At 39.3% G+C, this 18,869-nt stretch overlaps 1 protein-coding gene across 4 annotated transcripts in view; it reads left to right on the top strand.

The window, feature by feature from the left end:
• The window catches only part of YAP1 (Yes1 associated transcriptional regulator), a gene marked incomplete at its 5' end in the record, with an annotated part of 82,464 nt that extends 63,809 nt beyond the window's left edge, over positions 1-18,655 (top strand). For 2 of the 4 annotated variants that reach the window (XM_080613870.1, XM_080613869.1), the window contains 4 exons: positions 527-708; positions 14,500-14,630; positions 17,614-17,726; positions 18,321-18,655. In XM_080613870.1, coding sequence (XP_080469996.1) covers positions 527-708; positions 14,500-14,630; positions 17,614-17,726; positions 18,321-18,559 — 665 coding nt within the window. In that variant the 3' untranslated portion in view covers positions 18,560-18,655. Of the gene's footprint in view, positions 1-526; positions 721-2,181; positions 2,230-14,499; positions 14,631-17,613; positions 17,727-18,320 lie in introns of all 4 variants that reach the window. The other 2 variants (XM_080613868.1, XM_080613867.1) reach the window with 2 other exon arrangements.
• Between the last annotated feature and the right edge of the window lie 214 nt (positions 18,656-18,869).

The following is an 18,869-nucleotide window of genomic DNA, read 5'->3' as shown; positions in this document are numbered from 1 at the left end:
TAGATGATCTTGAGGTCCTTTCCAACCCTAACTATTCTATGATTCTATGACTTGCACCACATTGAGAAGAATGGTAGCTTTTAATCAAGTGTAGTTTAATATAAGTGAGATGTTTTGTCATTCTGTGTGTTCTGAAGGTTAATGATTCTAAAATTTCTTATGAATAAGAAAAGTAATTTTGTATTATTTGTGTCTAAATTGAGAATAGTTTAGTAGGAAGAAGATAGATCCTTCTCATTAAACTTGAAATATTTTACTGCTACTTTGAATTTTTCACCAACTTATACATTTGACTGTTTTCAGAAGCTTTTGGAGCACGTGTGTATTCTTAAGCATGAGACTCTTACATTGAGTTTACAGGAATAACACATATGAGCAAACATTTCACATTCTGAACATCAGAATAGCTGCATGTTTTGTACTGGCTTGTAATTTTATGAAGTTTTTAATTTATGCCTTCTAAGGATAATACTTTCCTTACGTGTCTATATTTCATTTTTAAATGTTTATTGTTTTGATTCCTTAGCCATGAATCAGCGAATCAGCCAAAGTGCTCCAGTGAAACAGCCACCTCCTTTGGCCCCTCAGAGTCCCCAGGGTGGTGTGATGGGTGGAAGTAGCTCCAACCAGCAACAACAGATGAGACTTCAGCAGCTACAGATGGAGAAGGAAAGGCTGAGACTGAAGCATCAAGAACTGCTTCGGCAGGTGAGGCCACAGGTTAGACACCTACTTCCACTATTTCTTTTGTATGTTATGTTTTGTTTTCTCTAAGTTGTTGTTTCAGTAAGTCCTAAATATCAATGACTATACAAAAAGCTTTGAGATCTAAAAAGGTCTGAATTCATTCTGTTACTGGTGTCAGCTTGGTAGTGGAAGCATCTGACTTAGCAGACTGAAGGATTTTGCTTTCCTCCCTCATTGCCCTAACAAAACTCTCCAAGAACAGGCTTTTTTACTGTTAGGATGACATCATGGACTGTTGATCTGATTGGATATTCCTCCTGAGATTATATTTCATCTTCATTGAGTTCTGAGTCATGCAAAAAGCAAGAAGTTGGTTCCCACAGCTCCTTTAGTTCTCCCTAAGTGGGAGAAAATCTTTCACTTTTAGAACCTGTCAGTCTGTAAGTTTTCAAAGTGCTTTTACAGTTTATGCAAGATGCATTGAGAAGACACCTTGTTGATAAAATCTTACCTGTTAAACAGTGGAGTGGAGCATGAAACAAGTGAATTACTTGTGCTGCATTTTGAACTTGTGGTTTTCTTATGCTGAAGTATTTCAAACTTGATAATGAAGCTTTCAGCTATTCCTTTCCATATTTTTCTACTATATGAATATAGCTGTAGCAAATGTTAAAGTGTAGGACTGGACACTGGAATCTCTGGATTTTGGATTCAGGCATGACTTTAAGCCTTCTGCTTCAGTTTTCCCATCTGAATGTTTCAAGAGTTAATATCGTCTGTGCTAGATACTTAGGATATTCTTTGGGGGTTTTGATGCTGGTAGAGAAAGCACTAATTTTTCTTTGAAGAAAACCTTAAGTCTTATCCTCTTCCCTTTTCACTTTGGGTGATGGGCCTTCTTTCAGGAGAGGATGATATCTTAATGTCCTCAAAGACAGCTTTTCTCATTCTTCATCACCTGCAGTATTCTGTCCTGAAATCTGACTCCCATTATCCCCTTTGTAGTCAAGTTCTGTTTTGTAGGAATCTGCAGCATCTCTTGGTGTAAGATGGGTCATCTTTACAGCCATTAACTTTTTATAGTACTGTAGGTAAGAATACATTGCAAAGATGGCATCAGGACTTTCTCTCTGCTTAAGCATCTGGGCTTCTGCTGTTCCTGCTTTGCAACTAATCCACCAACAGACATTCTACCCTGTGCTAGCATGCCTCTAGGTAGGCCTTCTAATTGTCTTCTTGCCTCAGTTGTCATTGAGAGCCTGACTAACTTTGGACCAAGTGACAGCCAGTTCCCTTCATGTTGTTCTCCCTGGTCAGTAAATTTCTGAGTTCTGTTTCAATGTGTTGTGATTTTCATAGTTTCTTGACTCCCTCATTCTGTCTCATCTGGCCTGTTTGGGGGCTTGATACTACAAGATGGTGTTTATAAAGACGGCCTGCATAGGCAAACCATGCAGCTAAAGTAATTTTTATCCATCTTATTTTTACTCTTAGGCATTGCGGAATATCAATCCCAGCACAGCAAATTCTCCAAAACATCAGGTAGGCTCTTAACTGATGTTTCAGCATAATTAGAAAAATGGAAGCATTAAATTAGGCTAGCAGGGTAACCTTTTGCTACATGAAGGCATTCTAAAAGAGGCAAATGAACAAAAAACCCTACTAGCTCTGCTGTACACATTTTTGGACCATTTCTGGCCATGACCCTAACATAGTTTTGAAGAGTGCTGCACTACCACAACTTTATATCAATACTTAAAGGCAAATGAGGAATTCATTGCACATTTTTCTGCTTTGAAAACAACCTTCTTGTTTAGCATTCTTGAGAATACTGCTGGTTCCAGTCCTGATGTCATCAAGATGTGTATTTAAAGCAAACCTCCCATTATATCTAAGGTAGTAGTTTGTGACTTTTAAGTACTGTTCGTATGAATGTTCTTATCAGTTCATTTAAACAGGTATGATCTTAAGACGGATAGCTGTAATCAGTTGATAAAAAGTCACTTGAAATATTTATGATTTTTAAGCGTGCATAGTGTAACAAAATTATTTAAGAGATTACATTAGGAAAATAATTGCTATGGGGATGTAATATGTAATTATTCCGGTTTGACAGGCTCCTGCATAGATCTATTTTCTGTGTAGGAAATGATAGTTCTCAGAAGCCTCCCAAGCTCAGAGCAAAAGAAAACTGGTCAAAATGTGAAGGATAATGAAGTTTAATGTAGACTTTGTTTAGGCTTTTAAGAAGTTGAATATGGAATGAATCTCTGAAAGTGGATTTATGGATATATTCAGAGAGCTTCTTGCTTGCTATTGCTAACATTCCTAATCTGCTGGTTCTTAGGACAATATTTATATTGGCTCGTACTGCAGATTGTTTTTCTAAGAAAAAACACTCTACACACTAGGCAAGAAAAGCAGAATAAAAGAAAGTATCCTGTGTTTGGAAGTCATGAGTACTGGTGTACTATTGCATTCTTAAGAGTACTGCAAAATTTGTACATTAATAGTCCTCTTGAGAAGACCATCTTCAGAATAGGAACCTCAGACCTTAGAAACAGTTCTGACACCATGGAAGTACTTTCTGTTCAGTAATATCAGTGCAGCTCTAAAACGGAAGCATTTTAATTGAGATGTAATAATTTGATTCACTTACAGAGCATTGACCACATAATGATCTTACCAATCAATATTAGATCCTATTACGGAGGAGAAAAAAATTTCCTAGGAATTGTTGGTATACAAGGGAATAAACAGAAAAGCACATTCCTCCACGCCAGTTGGAAACACCTAATCTTCTAACCATAGTTAGGTCAGACGGGACACTTTACTGAGCATCAAAAGAGTATTCTATGTTTTCTTGTATGCCTGAAGCCCTGTCATACAACTGTTTGCTTTTCCACAGTAACTCATTCCCGTTGCTGACTCAGAAATATGCAGCTGATTGAGAACTTTGCGATCAGTTGCATACTTAGTAAAAGCAGAACTTCTTGAAATTTTGGCTTAAAATACTAAAAAGCTGCAAAAACTCAAAGGGACCTTATTGGTAATTCAGTAAATGTACGTATAGTAGTCACTCTACTTTCCTTGTGATGGGAACTGCAAAAATCAGGATTCCAGTTACATATAAGCAGGCTGCACACCAGGCTTACCTGTATACTCACCTGCCTGGGATCAGTTTTATGAGTCAAGCTGCATTTGAGTGATCCGGTGGATAGAAAAGTAGGCAATCATGTCAATTTAAAATCTCTATAATGCTAGATTATTTGTGTTGTATCATCTACATGTATTTTTTGTGTTTTCACGCATCACTTCAATCATGTAGTGAGCAGCCACATGTGGAACTGATTCTGGAAATTGTTCTCTAAATGCTTCTTGAGGCCTTGTACTAGGCAAATGTCATCTGTCTGCATCAGTGATGCCATTACTGAAGTCCCAGTCTGTGCATCCTATAAGGTCATATCCAACCTTGTAAATCTGTGAAAAATCTCTGGAAAGAACTAACTTTTCTTTGCTCAACTTCATCTGTTTTGACAGATCATTTCTTTCCTTTGTGGAAAAAAAAAGTTTATAGAGAAGTTATCTGCTTTTGTGATGATGAAGTTGTGCTCTGGGGAGGAATGATAACTTCTCTTGCTAGATTTTAGATGTTTTCTCAAGGAATACTGAACATAAAGTTTACATATCTTCAGTGCTCTTAATTCTGGGAAGACTAAGTCTATTTTAGAGGTGTTCTGTTTGTAAAGAAATGTTACGATACCAGCATCCTTGAAGCTTGGCTCTAATGAAATGTCTCTTTTATTTGAAATAAAAAACCTGAGAAATGTTTCTTAACTTTCAATCCAATCTCTGAGCTTTCCTTACTTCTAGAATCAAATAGGCTGGAAGGGATTGGTGAAGGTCCTTCAGTCCAACATCCTACATCCAGACCAACCTCCTCTTCATTCTTCACATTTTTGCCTATGTAACCTGGATGCAGTGCCATCGTTGTATTGATATCTTTGGCCAGTTTTTCTTGGGTACTGAAGTACCTTGCCAGTTTTTATCTGTCTGCCATGATACTGTAGTATCCTGTAGTGACAATAACACTCCAGGTGTTATGTGTGGAGGCCTTAGCACTTAAATACCTCCTGGAAAGATTAAACAATTGCTCAGCTTCTTCTTTTGTTGCAATTATTTATCTTGTTTAAATGAGGATGTATTTTACTATGTTTCTAAAAATGGCCAAGTCAAAGGTATTTAAAGCAAAAATTATAACTTACATATTTATTGTATATAAACAGGAGCTATTGGTACATCCAGGGACATCTGTCCAGTTACTTATGCTCATCATCATCAGTTACCTATGAACATCTTAAAGATGCCTACCTCTCTTAGTTAAGGATTGAGTGACTTGACTATTTTTCCATCCCCACAAGCTTTCCTTCCATTTTCCTGCAGTTGGCATCCAGTTGTCAACAGTGTCTCACCTAAAGCAGATGTCAGTCAACTTTTGTATAAATCATAAAATCGGCTAGATGTTAGGTAACAGATTTCTTCCCTTCCAGTATACAATGGCTGAGATAGAGGCAAAAAATGTTGAGGTACTGATGGTATTATTCTTGGATGTTGTGTGCAGACTACTTTCTTGTGTTGAGATTGGAGGATCACTTGTCTGCCACTACTATTAGGGTACTTGCTAGTAAGATCAGCATACTACACAGCCGTTTATGTGATAAGTTCCTCTGTATATGCTTGGTCATTCCATATGTACTGCTTGTTTCTAGCATTAAATGAAGATACCTGTCTGAGAACTAGATACAGCCCAGCTTCCTTTCTTCTCAGCTCAGTTGTGCTTTCCAACTACTTTTCTGTTGTCGCTGTGCTGCTTTTGTTGTAGTTCTGCATACCTGAAATGTGCTCTCTGTTTGTTGTCTTCATTCTTTTGTCCTTTATATTTTATGAACTGCCTCTCATATTCTCTGTCCTGTTGCCCCAGACTTAGAATCATAGAATTATACAATCATAGAATAGTTAGGGTTGGAAAGGACCTTAAGATCATCTAGTTCCAACCCCCCTGCCATGGGCAGGGACACCCCACACTAAACCATGTCACCCAAGGCCTCATCCAACCTGGCCTTGAACACTGCCAGGGATGGAGCATTCACAACCTCCCTGGGCAACCCATTCCAGTGCCTCACCACCCTCTCAGGAAAGAATTTCTTCCTTATATCCAGTCTAAACTTCCCCTGTTTAAGTTTGAACCCATTACCCCTTGTCCTGTCACTACAGTCCCTGATGAATAGTCCCTCCCCAGCATCCTTGTAGGCCCCCTTCAGATACTGGAAGGCTGCTATGAGGTCTCCATGCAGCCTTCTCTTCTCCAGGCTGCACAGCCCCAACTTCCTCAGCCTGTCTCCATATGGGAGGTGCTCCAGTCCCCTGATCATCCTCATGGCCCTCCTCTGGACTTGTTCCAACAGTTCCATGTCCTTTTTATGTTGAGGACACCAGAAGTGCACACAATACTCCAAGTGAGGTCTCACGAGAGCAGAGTAGAGGGGCAGGATCACCTCCTTCGACCTGCTGGTCACGCTCCTTTTGATGCACCCCAGGATACGGTTGGCTTTCTGGGCTGTGAGCGCACACTGCTGGCTCATGTTCATTTTCTCATCAAACAACACCCCCAAATCCTTCTCCGCAGGGCTGCTCTGAATCTCTTCTCTGCCCAACCTGTAGCCATGCCTGGGATTGCTCCGACCCAGGTGTAGGACCTTGCACTTGGCATGGTTAAACTTCATAAGGTTGGCATCAGCCCATCTCACAAGCCTGTCGAGGTCCCTCTGGATGGCATCCCTTCCCTCCGGTGTATCAACCGAACCACACAGCTTGGTGTCATCGGCAAACTTGCTGAGGGTGCACTCAATCTCACTGTCCATGTCACTGACAAAGATGTTGAACAAGACCGGTCCCAACACCGATCGCTGAGGGACACCACCCGTTACTGGTCTCCAGCTGGACATCGAGCCATTGACCACAACTCTTTGCGTGTGGCCATCCAGCCAGTTCTTTACCCACTGAGTGGTCCACCCATCAAATTGATGTCTCTCCAATTCAGAGGCAAGGATGTCATGTGGGACAGTGTCAAATGCTTTGCACAAGTCCAGGTAGATGATGCCAACTGCTCTGCCCCTGTCCATCAGTTTCGTAGCCCCATCATAGAAGGCCACCAAATTGGTCAGGCAGGATTTCCCCTTAGTGAAGCCATGCTGGCTGTCACCAACCACCTCCTTGTTTTTCATGTGCCTTAGCATGCCTTCCAGGAGAATCTACTCCAAGAGTTTGCCAGGCACAGAGGTGAGACTGACTGGTCTGTAATTCCCCGGGTCATCCATTTTCCCCTTCTTGAAAATGGGGGTTATATTTCCCTTTTTCCAGTCGTTGGGAACTTCACCTGACTGCCATGATTTTTCAGATATGATGGCCAGTGGCTTAGCAACTTCATTCGCCAGCTTCATTTCAAGATGGTCTCGAGCCAGATCCTCTCCTACAGTGGGCCTGGGGTCTTCATTCTCACAATCCTTGCATTCGCCTTCCAAGACTTGGGTGGTGCGGTCAGAGACTTTGCCAGTGAAGACCGAGGCAAAGAAGTCATTAAGAACCTCAGCCTTCTTCAAATCCCGGGTAGCCAGTTCTCCCGATATCTTCCGAAGGGGGCCTACGTTGTCCCTAGTCTGTCTTTTACTCACTACGTACCTATAGAATCCCTTCCAATTATCCTTAACATCCCTAGCCAAGTTCAATTCTAACTGGGCCTTAGCCTCCCTCACCTGGTCCCTAGCTTCCCGGACAGCATCCCTGTATTCTTCCCAGGCTGCCTGTCCCTGCTTCCACCTTCTGTAAGCCTCTTTTTTCCTTTGAATTTTCCTGAGCAGCTCCTTATCCATCCAAGGAGGTCTCCTGGCCCTCCTGCTGCACTTCATTCTAGTTGGGATGCAACACTCCTGAGCTTGGAGCAGGTGATCCTTGAATAACAACCAACAGTCTTGGGCCCCCCTGCCCTCTAGGGCTGTATCCCGTGGAACCTTACTAAGCCGGCTCCTGAAGAGGCCCAAGTCTGCTCTCTTGAAGTCCAGGGCAGTGAGCTTGCTGCACGCTCTTCTCACTGTCCCGAGGATCTTGAATTCGACCATCAAGACTTATTGCTTATCAACTTTTGAATGACATTTTGGAAATTCCCCTACTCAGTGAAGAATCTGCAAAGAATCCATTCCAGGAAAGTATTCATTTCTTAGGACACTATTGCTATTTTTCAGTAAAAGATTTTTTTTTAAGTCACTTTGCGTATATACCAATACAAAGTAGTGTTGCTGTCAGATGTGGGCCATTTTCTAGAAAGTAAGAAAGGCATCATTAAAAACAAGTATAGTCTTGAATTCTGTACTCTTGAACTTCCATGATGTTAGAGAAGGTGGAAGTTACACTGAGGACTTGGTTTGGGGGAATTTTTGTTTTGTTTTGGGGTTTTTTTATCTTTTCCTTGTAATGTCTTTCAATAACAAGATAGCTTGTGTTCAAATCTTAGTGGAAATGGTGGGCAACAGTTATTTTGGATTCTTAGTGAATCCCAAACAGTGTTATCGCTTGAATCTCCCTTATCCCTCTGTTATCTGAAGCTGACCTAGATTAACAAGGTAAATGATTTGTCTTGATTTCATCAATGTATTCTTGTTGGGGGCATTTGAGGTTGGGGTTTGGTTAGGGTTTTTTTAATGGGCAGTTTTGTTGTGAGCTTGGATTTTGTTTTTTCTTTTATGGAGATAAGGCACTGAAGCCAGCCATTTGGTCTTTGAACATGGCTTTTTTGACCAGTGAAGACATGGCCACTGGTATTCAGAAACGTTTTCAAAAATTACATTTACAAGAGGCAGGAAGAAAATAACAAGTCAGTTGCAGGAAATTCACAGCTGTTTTTTATGTCCCATGTTTTTAATTTGCCTTATTGCTTGGTATTTGATAGAGGAAAATAAGTCTTACTTTGAAGAGGTCCGTTATGTGAGAAGTTTTGAGGAGGGTTAGCTAAGACACAGTGAGGAGCCTTCCCAACAAAGTTTGTTTCCCATTTAAAATTTTTGCTTCCAATTGAACTTTTTTAAACCAATAGTCAAAAATAATAACTGAAACTTCTTAATTTAGTGGAAGTAAATGTCTCCCCGCTTGTATTTTACTCACTTGATAGCTCTTTTTACTAGTATTAAGTTTTTCTTTGTCCCTTGTGGTTGAAGTTCCTATTAGATTTTTCTTTTGCACAGTGAACAGGAATTGTTACAGATTTCTTACTGTCTAAAATCAGTAACAGGATATCATGGAGAACCATCACACATGTAAAGGACCTGAGCAGCATGTATGATACCATAAGTAACTTGAAGGTTCCAAGTAGGCAAAAATCAAGTTTGTATGTGTTTATCTCAATTTTCATTTAACTGTTGATATTTTACTGTTAGGTATATTTTAACTTCATTAGGTAATGAGACATTGTTATTCACTGCACTACTTTCCAAAAATCTTTGTAATTAATGAACTGACTTCAATCTGTGGCACTAAGTTCATCATGTAATAAAAACCTTAGCATGTTGTCTCTATATACACATCTGTTTCTAGGAAAGCACTTGTATTTTAGGTAGCTGAAGATCAGTACAGGTAATGTCAAGTACCTGTCACTCTGCAATGGTTGCACAGAGCTTTGTCAGAATACCGTGAGGCTTGCACATAAGGCAGCACGCCTATGCAGTGCCAGGACTTTAGAAATTAATTCAGAAGAAGACTTAACCAGCTGTCTAGAGCCATCCTAAACCAGGGTGAAGACCGCAGCTGGGGATTTGTGTGGTGTTTTTTAAGCAAAATATTTACTTCTTAATAAAGAACCTTCTGACTGAGGTCTGGTAGACATGCTCTGACAAAAGGGACTGCAGCAGTTTAAGTCATTCAATTCAGCTGTCTGCCAGAGATTGCCTTAATAATAAGGCAGCATAACAGGATGTGTCTAATGTATTTTCATAATCTCTTAGTTGAAGCGTTGGTGTGGCTACACTGCAGGATAGATCAGACACCTGATCTGACCATTTTTCAGCTAGGTCGGTTGTCTGACTCAAGCATATGGCCGTAGAGATGCTAGTTCCAGCTGAAGCTGGGGGAAGAATATGCAGTCAAAGGTCATCTGTAACTATCAGTAAAAGCCACTTTGGAATTGGCCCTGGATTGTGAGCACAATGATTAAGAGATCAAGGCACACATCTTCTTCTGACCTAAGTAACAAACTAAACTTGTGAACACTATTAAATATAACAGAAAGTTTTGTCAAGCTGTCTGGAATTTCAGCTTGGAGTTGGATGTCCTGTAGAAATTAGGAAGATACTCCTTGACCTAATGAAATAATAAGTCTTTGGTATTTCTGATGAGCAGTACACTAAGGTACTCTTTTAAATACTGCCTAGAAAATGCAAGTATGTTTGGACATTAATAAGAAAGTGCTAATGAATGGGAGTCCTGTGTTTGGGGGGTATGTTGGCTGCCATCAAAATACACAAAATGTGGAACTCAGTTTTACTGCAAAAGCAGCATTGCTGTTACTCAGCCAGCTTGGGAACTAGGTGCTTAGAATGTTCTTTGGCTTCTGAAATAATATAGCTTCATTCATCATTGAGAACCATAGATCTAAGCAAAACTTCATTAGTTTGTGTGGCAGGAGTTGTAAAATTTGAGTTTCACACTCTGTTGTTCTGAGTGGGAAATGCTGAGTCTTAGTAGCTAGAAGTTGAACAGTAGGAAAAATGCTTGTATTATATGTGTAACTCAAAAAGTCAGAAGCTCTGATTCCACTTGCACCTGAACTTTATGGATTAGCAAAATCATCTTATTGCTTGCTTGTGAATGTGGGTCTTTATGGATAAATAACATGCCTAAAAGTCAGTAGAGTAAATCAGAACTATGTTCATTCCCTTTGTCTGGTTTTTATGCCTCTAATTGCTTCAGGACGCGTTTTGTGTCTGTATAAGAGCTGTAGCTCACTGCAGTGGATTTCATGGGTTTGCTGGTGCTGATCGCAGTTGCAAAACTGAATCACAGAAGTACTGCTAAAGCAGTTGGTTAGCAGAAGATATGAGTCATGTTGACCTTGAGTATGAGATAGCTGTGAAATAACAGCTTTTGCTAGAAGGAAACACAACTGGGCAAAGGGAGGCCATCCAGCTCTACGTGGGCTCCATTGAGTGCTGACTCCTCCTGACTCGTACCTGCCTTGCTGCTGCTTCTGGCTGGGCAGGTGCACTGTGGAGCCATGGGCAGATGGATAGCAAGAGGAGCATGAAGCAGTGACGCAGCAAAGGACTGCAAAGGCAGACAAGAAACCAGACTTTCTTTACAAATGCCTGTTGCATTTTATGCTGCCTTACTTGTGCCTGCAATGCTCTGCGTAGCATTGAGTTCTTTGCCAATATACAATGCAATTAATAATCACTCTATCAGCCTCCTAAATTAATTTTGCTGGTTTTCATGATTGCGATACTGAAAGATTTATATTTTCCCCATACTCTTCACTAATGGCACAACTCTTCATTGCTGAATTCGTCTTCATCTATCCATGTGTTCATGTGAACATGGAATGTTCCTTTTGTACACATGCTGAAACTTTGTGGGCCTCAAACAAGAGCGTAAATACTTAGTCTGAAGAAATAACTGGTACTGTAAGTCTTGTCCATAAGTGCCATGGTCTTTCACCCAACACTTCTCTCCCATCCCAGTGAATCCTGTGGATCATTGAATAGTTGAGCAATGTTTAGGGGCAGAAATGTTGCAATTCACCCTTTTAAACTAAATAAATCATAGAATAGTTAGGGTTGGAAAGGACCTTAAGATCATAAAAAAGTATATCAATTAGAGTAGCACATCATATGTTCAATACAGCGAGACTACGATATATGAGTTGCTCAGGGAAGCCTTTTACCTTTCCTCAAATGCACAGTGAAGATAAAAATGCTCTGAAGAGAGCAACTTTATAAAGCTAATTTGGACATGGTATGAATGACCTGGAACTTCATGTAAAACTAAATCTGTATGCAGTTATGAAGAAAAAGGTAAGGTCAGCCAGATAAATTACACAATGCTGACCTTATTTTTAAAATTACTTTGCTAAAGGAGATGACAGATCATTTTGATCTTTATGTAATAACTAAAATTCAGCTTTTGTGTTAACAATAGGAATGCTAAGCTTTTATTTTCCCAGAGGTACTTAAAAAAAGTTTTGAAATACTTACAGAAATAGGATGAGATCAAGTAATAGAAATCTAAGCCAGGATTTTGTCATGGTTTTATTTTTGCCTCCAGACTTTAAATACTTCTAATAAAGGATGTATTTTAAAGCATGAACTAAAAGCCTAGAGTTCACATTACTCTGTTTGGAGCTGGGAGAGGCTTGTACACTCCCATACATACTTTGTTTAAGTATAGGAAACAATCAGTTTTATAAGGATGAAGAAATTGAAAGACCATTCTTAAAGTAATACAAGTTTAGCTTCCATCACATGCACCTTTTAGGAAAAATAGTCTTAATACATTCTTTAGTCTTGTAGAAAACTTTGCTTATCTTAGAGTATGATTAAAAATTGTTCTGTTTCTGAATAGCTCGTCTTTTTTGGTAATTCCTTTCTCTTTCAGACTCCCAGATTGACATAAATTTATTACTTGAATGAGTAATGGAATAACATTCTATTGGGGAGTGCTGTAGTTCTGCCTCCTGAACTTCCTGAAGAAGTAGCAGTAATGCTACTTATTAATAGCTAAAAATAGTTGTAGTTTTGTACTTTTAGCAATGTTGTTGTTGAAACAAGGCTAAAAGTAGTACTAATATTAAAGAGGCATATTTTACTTCATTGTATGTGCCAGCGAAGAGGCAAAATACAGTTCTCTCTCCTGGTTTAGTAAAGCTCTTTGTACTGGGGCTTCAGTGAAGTGTGATTTTTATTTATTTTTTTAAGCTGGCTAGTATCTGACCTATATTTACTTCTACAATGTTACTTGAGTTCATACATTGATGGAACTTGAGTCTCTCTCTTAGGCCTATAAGGATTTAGAAAATACAAAGGTAACTTTCCCATTTTTCCAAGTTGCTTCTTCCTCTGTACTGACTTTTTTTTTTGATTCAGGTACAGAAGAGAAAATCGTGGGTTTTTTCTTTCCTGCTGCCAGGAGCTCTTGGAAAGGGGATTTCTTTTCTCCAGTAAAACAATGGGTTTATCACATTAAGCAAATGGCAAACCAAAATTACATGGATAAGCCTATAGAAATGATTAAAAGGTGCCTACCATCCCATGATCTGGAAATGAGGAGTATTGTTATTGTTTATTAGAACAGTGGCCAAGTAAGTGGGGATGAGCAGAGTACTGGATTTACTTGGAGCAGCCAATTGGGTGTGACAAACACAAAAGCCAGCAGTATGTTTGTGCACTTTCTACAAAGGTCTAAAACTTCTGGGTTTAGAAAACTTTCTAATACAGGACATGAAACTTGGAATTAAAGGAATTGTAGAATAATAATACACAGGAATGGGAGTGAAGCATATGCAGATTAGAAAAGGGAAAACAAAAGCAGGTGGTAGGGAAGCATTCGATATTTGGCACAATCTAGTGAAAAATAAAATTAACTTTAGACTTTTTTTTTTTTAATCAACTTTGAACAAGAATTGGAGAAGGATTATTTTTATATATTAGAAGTCTATGGTAGTCCTTAGGGTCATAACTAAGAATAGATGAAGACTTCTCATTTTACAAGTGAGAAATATTGAGTATTGTCAAGACTGACAAGATGGATTTTGCTTGATATTAGCTTCCCAGGCACAGCCTGGAAATCACTTAATAATGGTAACAACATAGTGAATAGATTTCTTTGCCAGTCTCTAAATTAACAAAGCACAGACTTTGAGAGCCATTAATGATGCTATAGGAGAGTTGCTTGAAGGAAATGACTGTATTTTTCACATGTGTAACTCATGGATTACCTGTTTAAAAGTGGGTGAGGGGAACACTGGAAATGACATAAAATGCTGCTTATCACCACCCACCTTTAAATTTGTGTATTTTATGTTAAAACTTACTTTCATTAAGCAAGCTTTATGGAAGGATTGATTCAAGTTGGTGCACGGTCAGATGCGTAAAAATGCATATGTAGTCTAGGTTTGTAATTTCTGAAGTGCAGTGTCTTGGTTTTACTAAGAAACTTCAAGGGATTTGGGGAGCTCTAATATGTGCATATGGGACAAATCACTGGTTTGATCAATCAGGAATTTCAAAATGCATGCCTCAAACAGGAGTGAATGGGAACTTGCAGGGACGGACTCTAAACATTGCTGAATAAAACGAGCAAGGTAAAAAGGAAACCAGGGAGTAAATCAGAACAGGAGGAAAGAAACAGGGGAAAAAGTGCTAGTCAGCAGAGCTTGACAGACATATCTTCGGGGTCAGAAAATTTTAACAGGTTTTTTTTTTTATCTGAAGAATAGAGTTAGCAAAAGTTATTAAAGTGAACTAGAAAAGATCTCTAAATCTATAAATACAGGTACAGTGAAGTCTCTCTAATACTGGGCTTAACTGGTGGAACTTCCATTAACATTGAAGGCAGTAAAAATTCTTGCCTTGTCTTCAGAAACATAATTTCATTCAAGTCTTGTAGCTGGAAACAGTAAAAGCATCAATTACCTATAATTTCATGGTTTTGTATCTGAAAAATGCCTTCAAATGCCTAACATGGTCTTTCTTTCTCCCACTCCTGCTGTTCTAGGAATTGGCTCTCCGTAGCCAGCTTCCAACAATGGAACAAGACGGTGGATCTCAAAATCCTGTGTCATCTCCTGGAATGTCTCAGGAACTGAGAACAATGACTACAAATAGTTCTGATCCCTTTCTTAACAGGTTTGTAGGAGTCGCTACTAGAAGGGGGGGAAAAAATGATTTAAAATTCTGTTTGGTACATGTAATAGTTTATTTTGAACATCTGTGTGTGCCAGAAGCCACAGCTGTAAATGAATCTTTCCTTAAATGGCAAGTCTAGTAAAAGTTGAGGATTAAAAGCTGTCTCCTGTGGGAGGAAGTAGTCTGTTCAGACTTGTAGGAAGGTTTTTTATTCAAAGTCATAACATGTTTGCCTCTGCATAATCTGTTGACTAACAGTCATTTCAAATTACTGACTCAAAAAAATTTGTGAATAGCTTGCTATGAGATCAAATGAACTGTGAGGCACATTTAGGACTACACCTTGAGGTTCATTTTAAGGTTTCTCTATTCTCCCCTCCACTTCAGTTATTTAATTTAGCAGTATTTTTACTCTGTTAATGTTAGGTCTGCAAATAGTGGCATGTTTCAGTTTAAATGCTGTATTATTTTGACGTGGGTCTTTTAATTCAAGATTTAGAATTTTACAATATAGACTTATCTTTTTCATTTAACTTTCTTCTTATTCCTTCTGAGGCGGAGTGTTTGTTTTATTGGAAATACGGTTCTAATTACAGCTTGCAAGTGCTTCATACTAGCCATTGCAACTTTGAAGAAACTGCTGCAGCTTGAGATAAGTCGTATCTGTATTTTTTGCTTAGCATGCTGGAAAAAAAAGGTGAAAATAGTAAAAGAGTTAAATCTCCAAGCCACATAAACTTGTAATTAATAGAGTAAGAATCTACAAACATTTCAGCAGTATCAAGTAGTTGCTGTTAAGTTGGAGTAGTTACTTTTGTAGTTCTTCATTGGACTGTATTTCGTCAGCATTCTGAACTGATACCAACTCAGTATCCCCTGTCATAAAAGAGGAAAATCATGTGAGAATTCATCCTACTTTTCTACATTACCTGGAAATGTAAGCTGAACTTTAGGATGCTTATTATATGTGCTCATGAAGTGTAACAGCGTGCTTCTCTTTGATGGTACATTACTATACTTGTGGAAAGCCCCATAAAATTAATCTTGGTTCTTTCAATGTACTTCCATGGTTTTTGACATCAATACAGTTTAAAACCTGCTCAGAAGGTAAGAAATCCATATCATGTTAGAACTGGACTGATTTTAACAGTAGGACAAGCTTAAATATCTGCCATAATTTTAGATACTGAAAACTATTAAAATATTTATAAACCTTTGCTGCAATTCTAAATACTTTCTCATATTCTTTTGAATAACTCAATGTTGCTGATATTGCACACTCAGGTTCTGCATCTGTAAAGATGTACTGTCATTGCATGTAACTTTTCCAGGTATTGATATTCATCAGTTTAGTTTCAGTTCATTTCATTTTCTGCCTTTTCCAGGAGATTTCTTTGTCATTTTTCATACTCTCTGTCCTCACTGTAATTCTCAAAATTAGTAAAGTTTAGTGGAGTTGGTGCAAGAACATACCTTCCGTCTTGCCAGTGGAATCTGTTGTCATTCATATAGTTCAGAATCAGAGAAATGCTTCTTTCTGTCTTTATAGGGTATATATGAAGTTCTTGGTGAGACAGTCCTCCTAACTTTAGGGACCAAAGTTAGATATCCAAAGCGTAGATAGTTGAATTATTTTATACTGCCTAAATAATCAGGACATCAAAAAAAATTCTGAACAGAATTGTTACATTGGAGCAGTTTGAGTAAGCGTACAGTAGTGTTTTCACTGCTTCTGCCTGGGCTCCTTGCCCACAGGTCACAGGTCCTTCTAAGAACCTGCTGCAGCACAGGCTCTCAATGGGCCGCAGCTTCCTTCAGGGCACATCCACCTACTCTGGTGTGGGCTTCTCTGTGGGCTGCAGGGGCACAGCCTGCGTCACTATGGGCTGCACCATGGGCTGCAGGGGAATCTCTGCTCCAGTGCCTGGAGCACCTCCTCCCCTCCTTCCCCTTGGTGTCTGCAGGGCTGTTTCTCTCAGATTTTCGCACTCCTCTCTCCCAGATGCTGCTGCACAATGTTTTCACCCTTTAAATACATTATTATTATCACAAAGGTACCATCACTGTCACTGATGGTCTCAGCTTTGGGCCAGCAACAGGATCATTTTGGAGACAGCTGGAAGCAGCTATGTCTGACGTGGGTTCAGCTCCTGATGTCTTCTCACAGAGGCCACCGCTGCAGCCCACCTGCTATAAAAACCTTGCTATGTAAACTCAATACACTGGCATACTTCCCTGCCCCATCTCAAATTTGCCATTGCAGTTTTCTTGATCTTGCTGTCTCCTTTGGCAAGAAGATGGCAATGAGAAAGTGAATGCATGTAAGGCGCCATGCCATCACTGTTTTGTTAACTGTTCTGTCAGCAAGATTGTTCTGAACAAGGTCTGTTTGCAGGATGGCTCCGTACCAGTCTTTGGTTTATGTTAGGGCACTCTCTTGCCATGACATGTATGACTGAACTGGTAGTAATGCAACTGTGGGAAGCAATTGAAGAATCACTAAAGGAGTTCCAACTATATCTCCTATTTATAACAGCAGCGACCTAAAAATACACTGCAGTGGTTGATTAAACATGGGGACATTAGTAGTTAGAAATCATTTTTATCTTTATAGAAGTGTGAAAGGGTGTGCCATTGTTATTTTTACTTCTAAAATAATTTGGGAATGTCTGTGATACACTTCCAATGGTTTTAATCTGTGGGTGGGTGTGAAAACCTTAAAACTGCAGAACACAGGCAGTTTTTTAAAGCTACTTAAGTATGCTCTCATAGAGTTGAATTGAATCTAAATAATATGGTTTAGTTGGAAAAGGCCTGTATAAAACAAAATTCAGATGTCTCACACAGGCAAAGGCTTCAGTTTTTGATTGGAATAGAGCGTTTCTCATGACAGCAGTGTTTTCAGAGCCCTTGGATTGGTTCTAAAACCAAGCATTTATTAGGTACACTTCCCTAATTTGTTGCTCCCTTTCTTCTGTTACAGTGGAACATATCACTCCAGAGATGAAAGCACAGACAGTGGACTTAGCATGAGCAGTTACAGTGTACCCAGAACCCCTGATGACTTCCTGAACAGTGTGGATGAGATGGATACAGGTCTGGTTTTGTGTACATACTTAATGCATGTTTTACGAATACACTTGCATCCATTTGCAATGAAATCAGGCAACTCCCAGAACCTGTGATGCTTTCTGCATTGTTTTACTGCCACCTTCTAGTTCTGTAATAGAAATATTATGGATAGATTTGCGAGACATATACTTGTAACTAGCTCTGTTGGGAGAGTGGGTGAATGCTTGTAAATAGTATCACTCCTGTTATAAGGAGTTTGAGTGTCCATTTGCTTTTCTAAGTAATATTGCTTGTTCAGAGTAGTATCTCATCCGGTGTTGCTAATACTGCTCTAAAACAATATTTGACTCAGTATTGTCTTCTTCCTTTAAGCATAAAAATTAAAACAAGATAAATGACATCAAAGATATGTAAAGACTTTGGTCAGTAGGTGAAAAGGTTGAAACAAAGGGCATGTACTTTGTACATCTGTGTGCAGTCAAGTCATCTTTGTTTTTTCTGATGGATTTCTGTGAATCACATTGCTGTATAATGCAAGAGATGCAGTTGTCCTGATAATATTGTGGATTGGGCACTTCCAGTATATTTAATACCTGTCTTGCTTTGTGTTATAACCAGGTGACAGTATTAGCCAAAGTAACATACCGTCCCATCAGAACCGTTTCCCAGACTACCTTGAAGCCATTCCAGGGACAAATGTGGACCTTGGGACACTGGAAGGAGATGGGATGAATATAGAAGGTGAAGAACTGATGCCAAGTCTGCAAGAGGCTTTGAGCTCTGACATCCTTAATGACATGGAATCTGTCTTGGCAGCCACCAAGCTGGATAAAGAGAGTTTTCTTACTTGGTTATAGAGGCCTCAGGGAGACTGAATTCTGAATCTGTGAAGGATCTAAGGAGATTAGGACATCTGTATCTGAAGCTCAAAACAAGCCAGTGTGACACACTTGGGCTTGTGTTCAGAAAAAGTAAATGAACAAATACTCAACAAGATTCTTTTGTTTTGCTCTTCCTTGTCCATCGCTGCTGTTATATATTGCTGACTTTTTTCCACAGTTGACTCTGAAGAACAGACATCTTCTTGATCTTTTTCTATTGCTGTTGCAACTACTGTTCAAGGGGGGTGGGGAGGGACGATGAGCCTATTTGGATGACGAGTGCCAT

This window comes from Psittacula echo (genome assembly GCF_963264785.1).
Source record: "Psittacula echo genome assembly, chromosome: 3".
NCBI classification, from domain to species: Eukaryota; Metazoa; Chordata; class Aves; order Psittaciformes; family Psittacidae; genus Psittacula; species Psittacula echo.
This window is presented reverse-complemented; position numbering and strand designations above follow the sequence as displayed.